Source organism: Pristiophorus japonicus, chromosome 4, assembly GCF_044704955.1.
Source record: "Pristiophorus japonicus isolate sPriJap1 chromosome 4, sPriJap1.hap1, whole genome shotgun sequence".
Classification (NCBI taxonomy): Eukaryota; Metazoa; Chordata; class Chondrichthyes; family Pristiophoridae; genus Pristiophorus; species Pristiophorus japonicus.
Window position 1 is genome coordinate 119498353 of NC_091980.1, and position 12818 is coordinate 119511170.

The 12818-nt window shown below is 42.4% G+C and overlaps 1 protein-coding gene across 1 annotated transcript in view; it reads right to left on the reverse strand.

Annotated features, from left to right (window-relative positions):
* Positions 1-768: 768 nt before the first annotated feature.
* LOC139263046 (acid sphingomyelinase-like phosphodiesterase 3b) overlaps positions 769-12818 on the reverse strand; it is a 30516-nt gene continuing 18466 nt past the window's right edge. Inside the window, 3 exon segments of the mRNA XM_070878555.1 lie at positions 769-1361; positions 1363-1680; positions 9012-9145. Of these exon segments, the coding sequence (XP_070734656.1) occupies positions 1308-1361; positions 1363-1680; positions 9012-9145 (506 nt within the window). The 3' untranslated portion in view covers positions 769-1307.

The following is a 12818-nucleotide window of genomic DNA, read 5'->3' on the forward strand; positions in this document are numbered from 1 at the left end:
TAAGGGAAAAAAAAATCTCCTGTCCCTATAATGCCTTTTACATAAAAATCCTTTTGAGTAATCTTAACCCATTTCCTAATGAGTGCACAACACACAATTGACCCTAAATTAGCATTAACCCGACAATAACTGACTTGGGAGCAATTAATAGTACTGGGTCTGAAAATGGAAGTGTTCCATTCCTCCGGAATGACTGCTTGACTTTAATGAACCTAAAAAAACATCACCAGAATATTGACCACAGGCTAAGAGATTTTAAACTGGTGGTGCTCATAATACAGCACCTGGGCTATTGTGGCCTATCTTGTGAAGATTTGCTGCTTTATGTACATTTGGGCCTTCATTCATAGACTATCTGTCTGTGAGTTGATTGAATTTGGGTGTGGTGCTGTTCACCTTCCTTGCTCACCAGTAAAAGGTTAAAGAAAGGCTATTAGACAAGGTTATTCTAGCTTCAAATAGGCCCTATTGAAACAGAACGATTAGGCATAGCACTTTTTTTCCCTGAAGCAGCACTGGGCATTTGCTTGCCAACTACCCACAGTCATGGTCAAAATCAGGAGTTCACCATTTGGGGCTTGCAGTTTCAGACCTGCTGCATCTCACTTTTTTTTAAAAAAAGTATTTGCAAGTGGCCCTTCAAGTAAGACATCAATTGGGATTGTGGCCTTTATCAAAAAGCCAGTGTGTAATCCTGACTTAAACCATCAAGGGACACATGAGTACGAGTTAGCTGTAACAGTCCAATAATTTGACAGCAAGTGATAGTTGAAATTCTGGTTTAATTTGATTAAACATCTCGGGCTGATCTACAACCATCGAATTAACAGCTTCCCAGAAAGATGCATCCTTTACAAATAATTAGCAAGTATAATTTATTACCATTGAGCCAAATCTAGAACAGTGCTTGTATTGACAGGCAGGTTCACAAATGGCAAGAGACTCGTTCAAATGTGAAGGTAGTGTTTCCATAAGGTGCACTGCAGTTGGCCATGTGTCTTGAGAAGATGTCCTCAGTGTATTCTCTTTATTCTGAAGTTGTGCAGGTTCAAGGAGGGCCCCAAAAAAAAATCCGTCCACTGAACCTGAACCCTTAAAGCTGATGGTGTCTTAATGTACTTTGTATGGGGAGCTTGTGTGTAAGTACATAAAATTTACAGCACAAACAGGCCATGCCCATGCAGCACAACAGATCAATGCCATTGTTTGTGCTGCACAAGAACCTCTCATCAATAACTATCAACAGTAATATTAGATGAAGTGATTTACATATAGACCTGTAAAATTCCATTTAAGTGAAGGTGCAGTCAATTGTAAGCAAAAACCAAGGCAGATAACAGCACAGATAATAACAGCACAAAGGCACAATATCTCATTTATTTTGGATGATCCCTCAGACTTGATGCAGTTTTTGTATCTTGCGTAATCGACTTCTTTAATTGCACAAACGTGATCGGTTCGGCACCATTCATTACACTCCCCCAAGTCATAACTGACCGAATTATATTTGTAATACTTCTGCAGGTGACTCTTGTCCCGGCTCAATTTATCCAGCACGGTCTGCATGGATTCAACTGTGCCATCAGGTACCTGGAATGCCTCTGTTAAGCAGTATTCCTTTTCCCAACGTGGAGCCCAGGTGTTAGCGAAGGTTAAGTTTAAATAATAGGTCGTCATGTCCTAAAATGGAAGGAGGGTGAAAAGAATTGCAGGATAAGGCCAAAGAGTCAGAGTTTTAAAAAAAAAAACCTATTCCATTTCAAGCACAGAAATGCATCATAGCTGCCTTAGTGAGTAAATGCAGCACATTATGCAGTAATAAATGAAACATTGGCCAGAAGCTCCAAGACTCAATCCCTGGTCTGTGCTCACTTGAGATGGGCATTATAACACTACAATTGGTTTCTGTACCCTGGCCTAAGGAGGGCAGGTTTTTAAATTAAAAAGGCAGTGAGGGGTTCCCACTCCAAATTACTATCCAGTGATTCTTGCTGGAGAGTGCATGTGGGTGGAGGTTGGAATCAGGCTTGGCCTTCATGCCGCTCTCTGCTAATGCTCAGTATCTGGACGTGGTTGGGGTTCTGGGCCTGAGAGAACTACCGAACAGAATTCAATGGTCTAGGTGAGAAAATTGGAATGTAAATATAAGCATAGTCAACTGATGGTTCAAATTTATTTTTTTTCAAAGCCTGCGTGGGCCAATAGAAGTGATTCACAAAAGCTAATGAACACTAAAGCAAATGTGGAGATTGGAAATGGAGATTATAGGCAACTGCTGGTCTGGTGCGGTACTAGAACTTGCTTTAATGGATGTTGAATGGAACTGCTACTGCATGAGGAAGGTTTCCCTGTTTGGGAACCTTGGACACCCTCACCAGATGAAAAGCAGTGCAGCATGCCTGTCAGGCAAAGGCAACCATGATCAGTGCCGTGCAGAGTAACTGCAGGATCCGGAAATAGGTATGGAAGAAGGTGAAGGACCTTAAAGCTTTTATTTGTAAACACACATATCTGTATTCCAGCAGGCACACATGCTAGTTGCAACTTGCAACTGAAACCTTTAGCACGCTGACAACTTACATGGGCTTAATGCAGCAAATCATTTTAACACAACCCATATGATCAGTTATTGACACACAGGATGGGCTGCAGATTAGGGATATGTCCATCTTCAATTTACAATATCTCAAGACTACTCTGCTTGTGTGACAAGGTAGAACCTAGTACAAGTGAACAGACCCAAACTGGAGGAGGACCCACACAATACAGGTTGAACCTCTCTGATCTGGAAACATCCGTGTTTCAGCATTAGTTTGTGGAATTGCCACTTTGCGTGGGTGGTGTCCTGATTTCCCGCGCTTCCGCAAAGTTTGTTTACGTTTGGCCGGCGGTCCTTGCTCTGTGTTCTGTGCTATTATTTAGCACAAGAAGATAGCCTAGGAGAGCGGTGAGCAGTACTTGCATAGGGATGGAGTACAAAAGCAGGGAGGTCTTGCTGCAACTGTATAAGGTATTGGTAAGGCCACACCTGGAGTACTGCGTGCAGTTTTGGTCACCTTACTTAAGGATATACTAGCTTTGGAAGGGGTACAGAGACGATTCACTAGGCTGATTCCGGAGATGAGGGGGTTACCTTATGATGATAGATTGAGTAGACTGGGTCTTTACTCGTTGGAGTTCAGAAGGATGAGGGGTGATCTTATAGAAACATTTAAAATCATGAAAGGGATAAACAAGATAGAGGCAGAGAGGTTGTTTCCACTGGTAAGGGAGACTAGAACTAGGGGGCACAGCCTCAAAATACGGAGGAGCCAATTTAAAACCGAGTTGAGAAAGAATTTCTTCTCCCAGAGGGTTGTGAATCTGTGGACTTCTCTGCCCAAGGAAGCAGTTGAGGCTAGCTCATTGAATGTTTTCAAGTCAAAGATAGATAGATTTTTAAGCAATAAGGGAATTAAGGGTTACGGGGAGGGCGGGTAAGTGGAGCTGAGTCCACGACCAGATCAGCCATGATCTTATTGAATGGCGGAGCAGGCTCGAGGGGCTAGATGGCCTACTCCTGTTCCTAATTCTTATGTTCTTATGTTCTTATACTTATGTAGCATGTATCGGTACAGTCATACTGACTTTCCGTGCTTCGGAAAATTCTCTGTTTCGGCACCGGTCGGATCCCAGAGGGCGCCAGACCACAGAGGTCCAACCTGTACTAGGCTTTACTCCCTTTCAGAAGGCCATTGTGGACATCCTTTTTTACAAGAGCCCTGAGGGAAAAGGTGAAACTAGACATTAGTACCATCCTGCTAGGAATCAGTCTTGTGATTTGTCTCTGCACTGCTTCCAGGGCTTGAATGCTTCTCTTGTTCCTGGATGGCCAAAACAAGACATAGTGCTCTGACCAGGTGGCCTGGTCAGCATGGTTTTCTCTAAATTGCACTCATTTTGTTTTGCTATGTAGTTCATTATTCTATTTGCTTTTGTGATTGCTGCTCCACAGTCCTACAACTTTTGAGTGTAGGATACAGGATATATAGACTGGAGCAGGAGATTATTTCCATCCAAGGATATCCAAGAACATAAGAAATAGGAGCAGGAGTAGGCCATTTGGCCCCTTGAGCCTGCTCCGCCATGCAATAAGATCATGGCTCCTCTGATCCTGGCCTCAACTCCACTTCCCCGCTCACTCCCCATAACCCTTGACTCCCTTATCATTTAAAAATCTGTTTATCTCCACCTTAAATATATTCAAAGACCCAGCCTCCACAGCTCTCTGAGGTAGAGAATTCCAAAAATTCACGATCCTCAGAAAAGAAATTCATCTTCATTTCTGTTTTAAATGGGTGACCCCTTATTCTGAAACTATGCCCCCTAGTTCTAGATTCTCCTATGAGGGGAAACATTCTCTCTGCATCTACCCTATCAAGCCCCCTCAGAATCTTATCTGTTTCAATAAGATCATCTCTCATTCTTTTAAACTCCAAGGAGTATAGGACCAACCTGCTCAACCTTTCTTCATATGACAACCCCTTCATCTCAGGAATCAACCTCGTGAACCTTCACTGAACTGCCTCCAATGCAATTATATCCTTCCTTAAATAAGGAGACCAAAATTGTACGCAGTACTCCAGGTGTGGTGTGGTCTTACCAACGCCCTGTACAGTTGGAGCAGGACTTCCCTACTTTTATACTCCATCCCCTTTGCAATAAGGGCCAGCATTCCATTTGCCTTCCTGATTACTTGCTGTACCTGCATGCTAACTTTTTGCGTTTCATGCACAAGAACCCCCAGATCAAGAATGACAGGTAAAACATGTGAACGTACGTTTGAAATGCTCAACTAATCTTTCTTCTAGACATTGATTGTTTCCTGTTCTCCATCTCCTACCAATGTCTCTTTCTCGTGGTAGGAAAGGAAGTACCCATTTTAACCGTACCGTGTTTGACTTTAACTTAACCAGCTTATGGATGTATGGGTAAAATCTTCTCAGCTTCATGCTACAATTCCAGGAAGTCCTTGAGGTGCTGATTACTTTTACGTGATTTGCAAAATAGTATGTGATGTAAATGAGGAAGCCTGTCACTAGGAAAGGTAAAGTTTTTTCTACAGAGCAAAAGGTGTCAAAGAATGTATCCTATGACATGGATGGATTGTTTAGCGGTGACATGTTGCCGAATGATACTTGCAGCAGTTGTTGTTCATTTTGATGAGCTACTATCTTCCTCTTGACTGTTGCCATCTGCGGACAACATGAACCATTCTGACTTCGCTGCTGCAAGAACCAAAAGAACCAATTTCTAGGACATTGAGGCTATTTCTCCACACCGGGATCACTTACTCGTGTCCTCCTATAAGCCTATATCTTGGTAATATTGAAGCCAGAAAACATTTACTTAAATGGACTAGTTGGATGGATGATTATGCAAAGAGGCAGATTATGTTCAATTAAAAAATCTAGGGAAAGCACCTCTGCTTTACTGACGGTGATTATTATGACAACAGAACTGTTGGTAGTTGCTCAGGTGTTGCTGTTGCTGGATTAAGAGTAATGGATCGAGAGAGAGAGACCTGGGACTAATTGTCGATCACTCAATAAAAGTACAGAAGCAGTGTGAGGTGGCTATAGGGAAAGCAAAGAAAGTTTTAGGATTGTATATCTATGACAATTGAGTATAAAGCAATGAACACTACATTTAGTTTATATATCTATACTGTATAAGACTTTGGTACGTCTGCACATAGAGTACTTTATCTAGTTTTGGCACATAGTGAAGGGTAAAGAATATCAAGCTTTTGGGGAAAGTCAAGAGGCGGGCAACCAAAATAATACCTAGCCTAAGGACTCTTAAGTTATGAGGATAGCTTCAAAGTTAAGGTTTTACGAAAAATTATTTTGGTGTTTAAAAATATTGAAAGGATTGGACTTAGGTTGGATAATTTATTTGAGATAAATAGAGATGGTAGAACTATAGGGCATGTGTGTAAAATACACAGGCAAAAAGTGGGGAGGGTGAGTGAGGGTGTCAGTGAAAGGATGAGTGGGTTGGGGAGGGCGAGTGGGTGGGGGAGTGAGGGAAGGTGGGTGAGAGTGAGTGGGTGGGGGAGTGAGGGAAGGTGGGTGAGAGTGAGTAGGTGAGTGCGGAGGGGGAGTGATGGAAGGTGGGTGAGTGAGTAGGTGAGCACTGAGGGTGGTGAGTGGGAGGGGGAGTGAGGTAAGGTGGTTGAGTGAGTAGGTGAGCGCTGAGGGTGGTGATCACCACAGTCTGGTGTGTGTCCCCTGGATTATGATGGTTATTATTGCTCACACTGACTCGCACCATTTTCCTGTACACATTCATTAACACACACTCACTCTTTCACTGATTCACACTCTCTCCCAAATTCCCACTCTTACTCAATCACTCAAATTTCTCACTCAGTCACTCTATCATACACTTACTCTCACTCAGTCTCACTCCCTCAGTCTTTTTCTCAATCACACTTCCCTCACTTTCTGACTCATTTGCACTCACTCTCACTGATTCATTCGCTCTCTCACTCAGTAACTCACCCCCTTTATTCGATTCGAGATCGAGGTACCCCGATCGCAGGGCGAGAGACAATTGTAACCCGACCGGAGGGGGTGCGCGGGGATTGTACTCCTTTTAATTTTCTTTCTCTCTCTCTCTCACGGACTTGATTGCACCCGCACCCCCCGCCTACCCCTTGCCCTTTTGTTCTATGGGATGCCAGAGACAGACTCATACACTCACCAGCAGCACAGCATCAGCAGCCCAAGGTGAAAGTCTGTCCCTTGAATCGGCACTTAAAGTTCAGCCAGGAACTGAAGACCAGGCCTCCCTCCTGCCTGGGACAGACACCCACTAACATCTGCTGCTGGACCAAGTGCTCTTTCCTTTAACAGAAGCAAATAGTTTTATTTAAAAAACAATATAAAGGCAGGTTACCTATTTAATATATGAAAAATTATAACAACTGCCCTGATTATGCTTGGTGCTATATTGCATGCCAATGTGTCCCATGGGGTGTAGTAGGTGTCCTTTCACTGATCTGTTCAGGGCCCTGTGCAATTGCACGGTCCTAACACTGCCCCTGGATTGACTATCTAGTCAAATCAGGGATTCTATTGGTAAAGTCTGAAAACTAGTGGATAAAATGTTTTTCTGGTTTGCTGACAGAAAATCGCCACCAGCTTTTACACAGTGCAGAGAAATGGTGGGATTTATTTGCTACACTAATCATTCGATTTTGTTTGAATCGGACATTAGATATCAGGTGTTTTGATTTCATAAAGAAAAGAAAGACTTGTATTTATATACAGGTAGCATCTTTCATGACCACCAGACATCTCAAAGGATTTTACACCTAATCAAATATCTTTGGAGTGTAGTCACTGTTTTAATGTGGGAAACACGGCAGCCAATTTGTGCACCGCAAGCTCTCACAAATTTACGTTCACCTGAGAGGGCAGACGGGGCCTCGGTTTAACATCTCATCCGAAAGACTGGACCTCCGACAGTGCAGCACTCCCTCAGCACTGCACTGGAATGTCAGCCTAGATTTAAGTGCTCAAGTTCCTGGAGTGGGACTTGAACCCACAACCTTCTGGGTTCAAGTCCCACTCCAGGAACTTGAGCATATAAATCTATGCTCAGGAAATTCTGCAACGCCTGTAGTTTTTTTTTTCTCCCTCTTTTGAAGGCGCGGAGCCTTCCAAGAACGTGGTTTAACACCACCAGCCCTATGGCACCTTACACAAGTCGCCAACCATCAGCCCAAGTAAGTCAGTGTTGGCTGTCCATTCAACTGTTCAAACCGATGTTCAAATGCCTTCATGGCCTCTTCCCTCCTTATTAAAATAGCCCCCTCCAACCCTACAAACCTCCTCCATCTCTACCTCCCTCATACTCTGACTTTTTGTGCATCCCCCAATCCTTTTGCCCCACAGTTGGCGGCTGTGCCTTCAGCCGACTAAGCCCGAAACTTTGGAATTCCCTCCCTAAATCTCTCAGCCTCTGTATCTCACTCCTTTAAGACACTCCTTAAAACCTACCTCTATGAAGAAGCTTTGGGTCGCCTGTCCTAATATCTCTTTATGTAGTTTTGTGTCAAATTTTGTCTGATAACGCTCCTGTGAAGTGCCTTGGGAGGTTTTATGATGTCAACGCTGCTATATAAATGCAAATTGTTGTTGTTGCATTGCTTCTCAGCCTAGTTCTGTTCTTATAATGCACATTTTGCAGCAGGAGTTACTGCGTAGTAACCAGGAGCAGAAACCATAGCTAACCTTTCCCATTGCAAGCCCAGGGACACTGAGCCAAATCGTGGTGCCCCAACCACAATCAGCAAAGGGAAGAATAATCAAAGACAAATCGGGGGCCTTCAGGTCTGTACAGTGCAGCAAATGCCACCCACCAATACAGCTAGGGACCTGTAGTTCTTTACAGATTTCTATCAGTTAATATAAATAGGTTCTAATATCAATATCAGGCCAGATTTCGAATCAAACCAACATTGGTCCCTTAATCTGAACATATCCAGTGAAGTACTTACAGGAACAGTGACCACCTTTTAATGCCAGCCCATAACCTGCTCAACATGAAGTATCCAGCTAGGCCCAAAGATCAGGACACTACATTAGGAGAAAAGAGAAGGTAATTCAGGAAGCAGTTATTAAGGGAAAGAATTTTCATGGGGTTCTCCTGCCACAACTTCAGCGGTAACTCTGGAGAAACAGCGGAAGCAACCACTAATGCTGTTTCACCAGATCATGCTGATCAGCCAAAGTTACAACAGGAGATGAGGAGAACTGTCCCCTTTGTGTAAATTCCAGGTGTAGGTGATGCCAGACTTGAGCTTTACAAAGAGTGAAGGTAATAGTAGGAAGGGAAATGGGTGGGGGGGAGGGGGGTGGTAAGGGAGTTCCACATTTCCAGACTGCAGTACATTATTTCAAAGAACATAGAGATGACATTACAGGTGCTGACCCAGAAAGTTAGTACGTATGAATTCTTACCAAGATCTGGAGAGTGTCTGTATTGTATTCAAAGAGGCGAATCCCAGGGTTTTGTGATCCGTCCTGTAAGCCAGCTAATGTGGTTTTCCAAGGGGTCACCGCAGGGGCAATAAACATGGCACTGACTGGAGAACCTGCAATGAGATACTTCTGCGATTTATTAGTCTACAAGGCCAATAGTAGATTGGACACATATGAAATTTAATGTGAAGAAATCTGAGGAAGAAAGAATAAGGGGGGTCATAAACATTCAATAGCAACATTTTAAAAAGGAATAGAAGAGCATTGAGAGTAAGGGTTCAAATCCTCAAAAGTGAGAGGACAAGGTGATAATACTGTTAAAATAAAACTGGGGTGTAGAGTAAAAAACCACAGTAGTAATGCTGAACCCATACAAATTATTGGTCAGGCTGGAATTAGAATTAGTGTCCAGTATTAGATACTTAACTTTAGGAAGGATGTCAAACCCATGGATACGGTGCAGAAGTGATGATTTTAACAACATCAACAGTTGTTGTCAGAGGTATGTAGCTTATATCATGTACCGAAGAACTCATGTTCTTCATACAGTACTTCTTGTCTTTGTTCTGGATGTAGCAGTTTTGATTAAGATAATATTGCAGTGCTAGAAACAGAGAATGTCCTTGTGGGAACAAAAACAATCTATTTGGTTGAAGTTAAGAAATAATAGAGGAGTTATTATGCTACTTGGTGTATTTTATGTGAAGGAGATAGAGGAGCAGATTTGCAGGGAAATTACTAAGAGGTACATGAAGTATAGAGTAATGATAATGGGAGATTTAATTACACCAATATTAAATGGAGAAGTCATTGTGTTACGGGCAGAGAGTGGGTGGAATTTCTGAAGTATGTTCAGGAGGACTTTCTTGATCAGTATGTTTCCTGCCCAATGAGGAAGGAGGCATTGCTGGATCAAGTCCTGGGGAATGAGGTGGAAAATTTCATAGTGGGGGAGCATCTCGGGAATAGTGATCATAGTATCATAAGGTTTAGATTAGTTATGGAGAAGGACAAGGAGCAATCTAGAATAAAAATGCTTAATTGGAGGAGGGCTAATTTCAGCGAACTGAAGGAGGATCTGGCCCAGGTAAATTGGAGTCAAAGACTGGTAGGCAGAAATGTAATGGAGCAATGGGCAGCCTTTAAAGAGGAGATGGTTCAGATATACTCTAGGTACATTCTCACAAGGAGGAAAGCGAGGGCAACCAAAGCTAGATTTCAGGTTAATAATACAAGGGAGAATAAGAGAATCAGGCTGAATATAAAAAATACAGAGGAGAGGTGGAAAAGGAAATAAGAGGTGCAAAGAGACAGTACGAGAATAGATTAGTGGCTAACATAAAAGGGAATCCAAAGATCTTCTATAGGTATATTAACAGTAAAGGTTGTAAGAGGAGTGGTCGAACTGATTAGGGACCCAAATGGAGATCTATTGGTGAAGGCAGAAGGCATAGCTGAGATACTAAATTAGTTCTTTGCATCGGTGTTTACCAAGGAAGAGGACTTTGCTAAAGCTACATTAAACGAGGAGGTTGTCGGGATATTGGATGGAATAAAAATAGATAAGAGGGGGTACTAGAATAAATTAAAAATAAAGCTTTTTTAGGAAAAATATTGGTAAATATTGGACATGATCTTCCAGGTAAGGTAACAGAGGCAATGGCATTAGTGGAGTTCAAAATACAGCTGGGAGAGTTAAGTACCAGAGTGTTTGCTACTGCTGTTGGGGAGGGGTTAAACAAAATGGCAGGGCGATGGGAACCTATGCAGGGAGACAGAGGGAAATAAAATGAGGGCAGAAGCAAAAGATAGAAAGGAGAATAGTAAAAGTGGAGGGCAGAGAAACCCAAGGCAAAAATCAAAAAGGGCCACATTACAGCAAAATTCTAAAAGGGACAAAGAGTATTAAAAAGACAAGCCTGAAGGCTCTGTGCCTCAATGCAAGGATTATTCGTAATAAGGTGGATGAATTAACTGCATAGGCAGCTATTAACGATTATGATATAATTGGGATTACGGAGACATGGCTCCAGGGTGACCAAGGCTGGGAACTTAATATCCATGGTTATTCAACATTCAGGAAGGATAGACAGAAAGGAAAAGGACGTGAGTTGGCGTTGCTGGTTAAAGAGGAAATTAACACAATAGTAAAAAAGGACATGAGCTTGGATGATGTGGAATCTGTATGGGTAGAGCTGCGGAATACCAAAGGGCAGAAAACGCTAGTGGGAGTTGTGTACGGACCACCAAACAGTAGTAGTGAGGTTGGGGATGGCATCAAACAAGAAATTAGGGATGCGTGCAATAAAGGTACAGCAGTTATCATAGGCAACTTTAATCTACATATAGATTGGGTTCACGAAGTTGGTAGCAATGCGGTGGAGGAGGATTTCCTGGAGTGTATTAGGGATGGCTTTCTAGACCAATATGTCAAGGAACCAACTAGAGAGCTAGTCATCCTAGACTGGGTGTTGTGTAATGAGAGAGGACTAATTAGCAATCTTGTGCGAAGCCCCCTGGGGAAGAGTGACCATAATATGGTAGAATTCTTTATTAAGATGGAGAGTGACAGTGTTAATTCAGAGACTAGGGTCCTGAACTTAAGCAAAGGTAACTTCGATGGTATGAGACATGAATTGGCTAGGATAGACTGGGAAATGATACTTAAAGAGTTGACAGTGGATAGGCAATGGCAGACATTTATAGATTACATGGATGAACTTCAACAATTGTACATCCCTGTCTGGAGTAAAAATAAAAAGAGGAAGGTAGCTCAACTGTGGCTAACAAGAGAAATTAGGGATAGTGTTAAATTCAAGGAAGAGGCATATAAATTGGTGAGAAAAAGCAGCAAACCTGAGGACTGGGAGAAATTTAGAATTCAGCAGAGGAGGACAAAGGGTCTAATTAGGAGGAGGAAAATAAAGTACGAGAGGAAGCTTGCAGGGAACATAAAAACTGAATGCAAAAGCTTCTATAGATATGCGAAGAGAAAAAGATTAGTGAAGACAAATGTAGGTCCCTTGCAGTCAGAATCAGGTGCATTTATGATGGGGAATAAATAAATGGCAGACCAATTGAACAAATACTTTGGATCTGTCTTCACTAAGAAAAACACAAATAACCTTCCGGAAATACTAGGGGTTCGAGGGTGTAGTGAAAAGGAGGAACTGAAGGAAGTCCTTATTAGTCAGGAAATTGTGTTAGGGAAATTGATGGGATTAAAGGCCGATAAATCCCCAGGGACCGATAGGCTGCATCCCAGAGTACTTAAGGAAGTGGCCCTAGAAATAATGGATGCATTGGTGATCATTTTCCAACATTCTATTGACTCTGGATCAGTTCCTATGAACTGGAGGATAGCTAATGTAACACCACTTTTAAAAAAAGGAGGGAGAGAGAAAACAGGGAATTATAGACTGGTTAGCCTGACATCGGTGGTGGGGAAAATGTTGGAATCAATTATTAAAGATGAAATAGCAACGCATTTGGAAAGCAGTGACAGGATCGGTCCAAGTCAGCATGGATTTATGAAAGGGAAATCATGCTTGACAAATCTTCTAGAATTTTTTGAGGATGTAACTAGTAGAGTGGACAAGGGAGAACCAGTGGATGTGGTGTATTTGGACTTGCAAAAGGCTTTTGACAAGGTCCCACACAAGGGATTAGTGTGCAAAATTAAAGCACATGGTATTGGGGGTAGTGTATTGACGTGGATAGAGAACTGGTTGGCAGACAGGAAGCAGAGAGTTGGAATAAACGGGTCCTTTTCAGAATGGCAGGCAG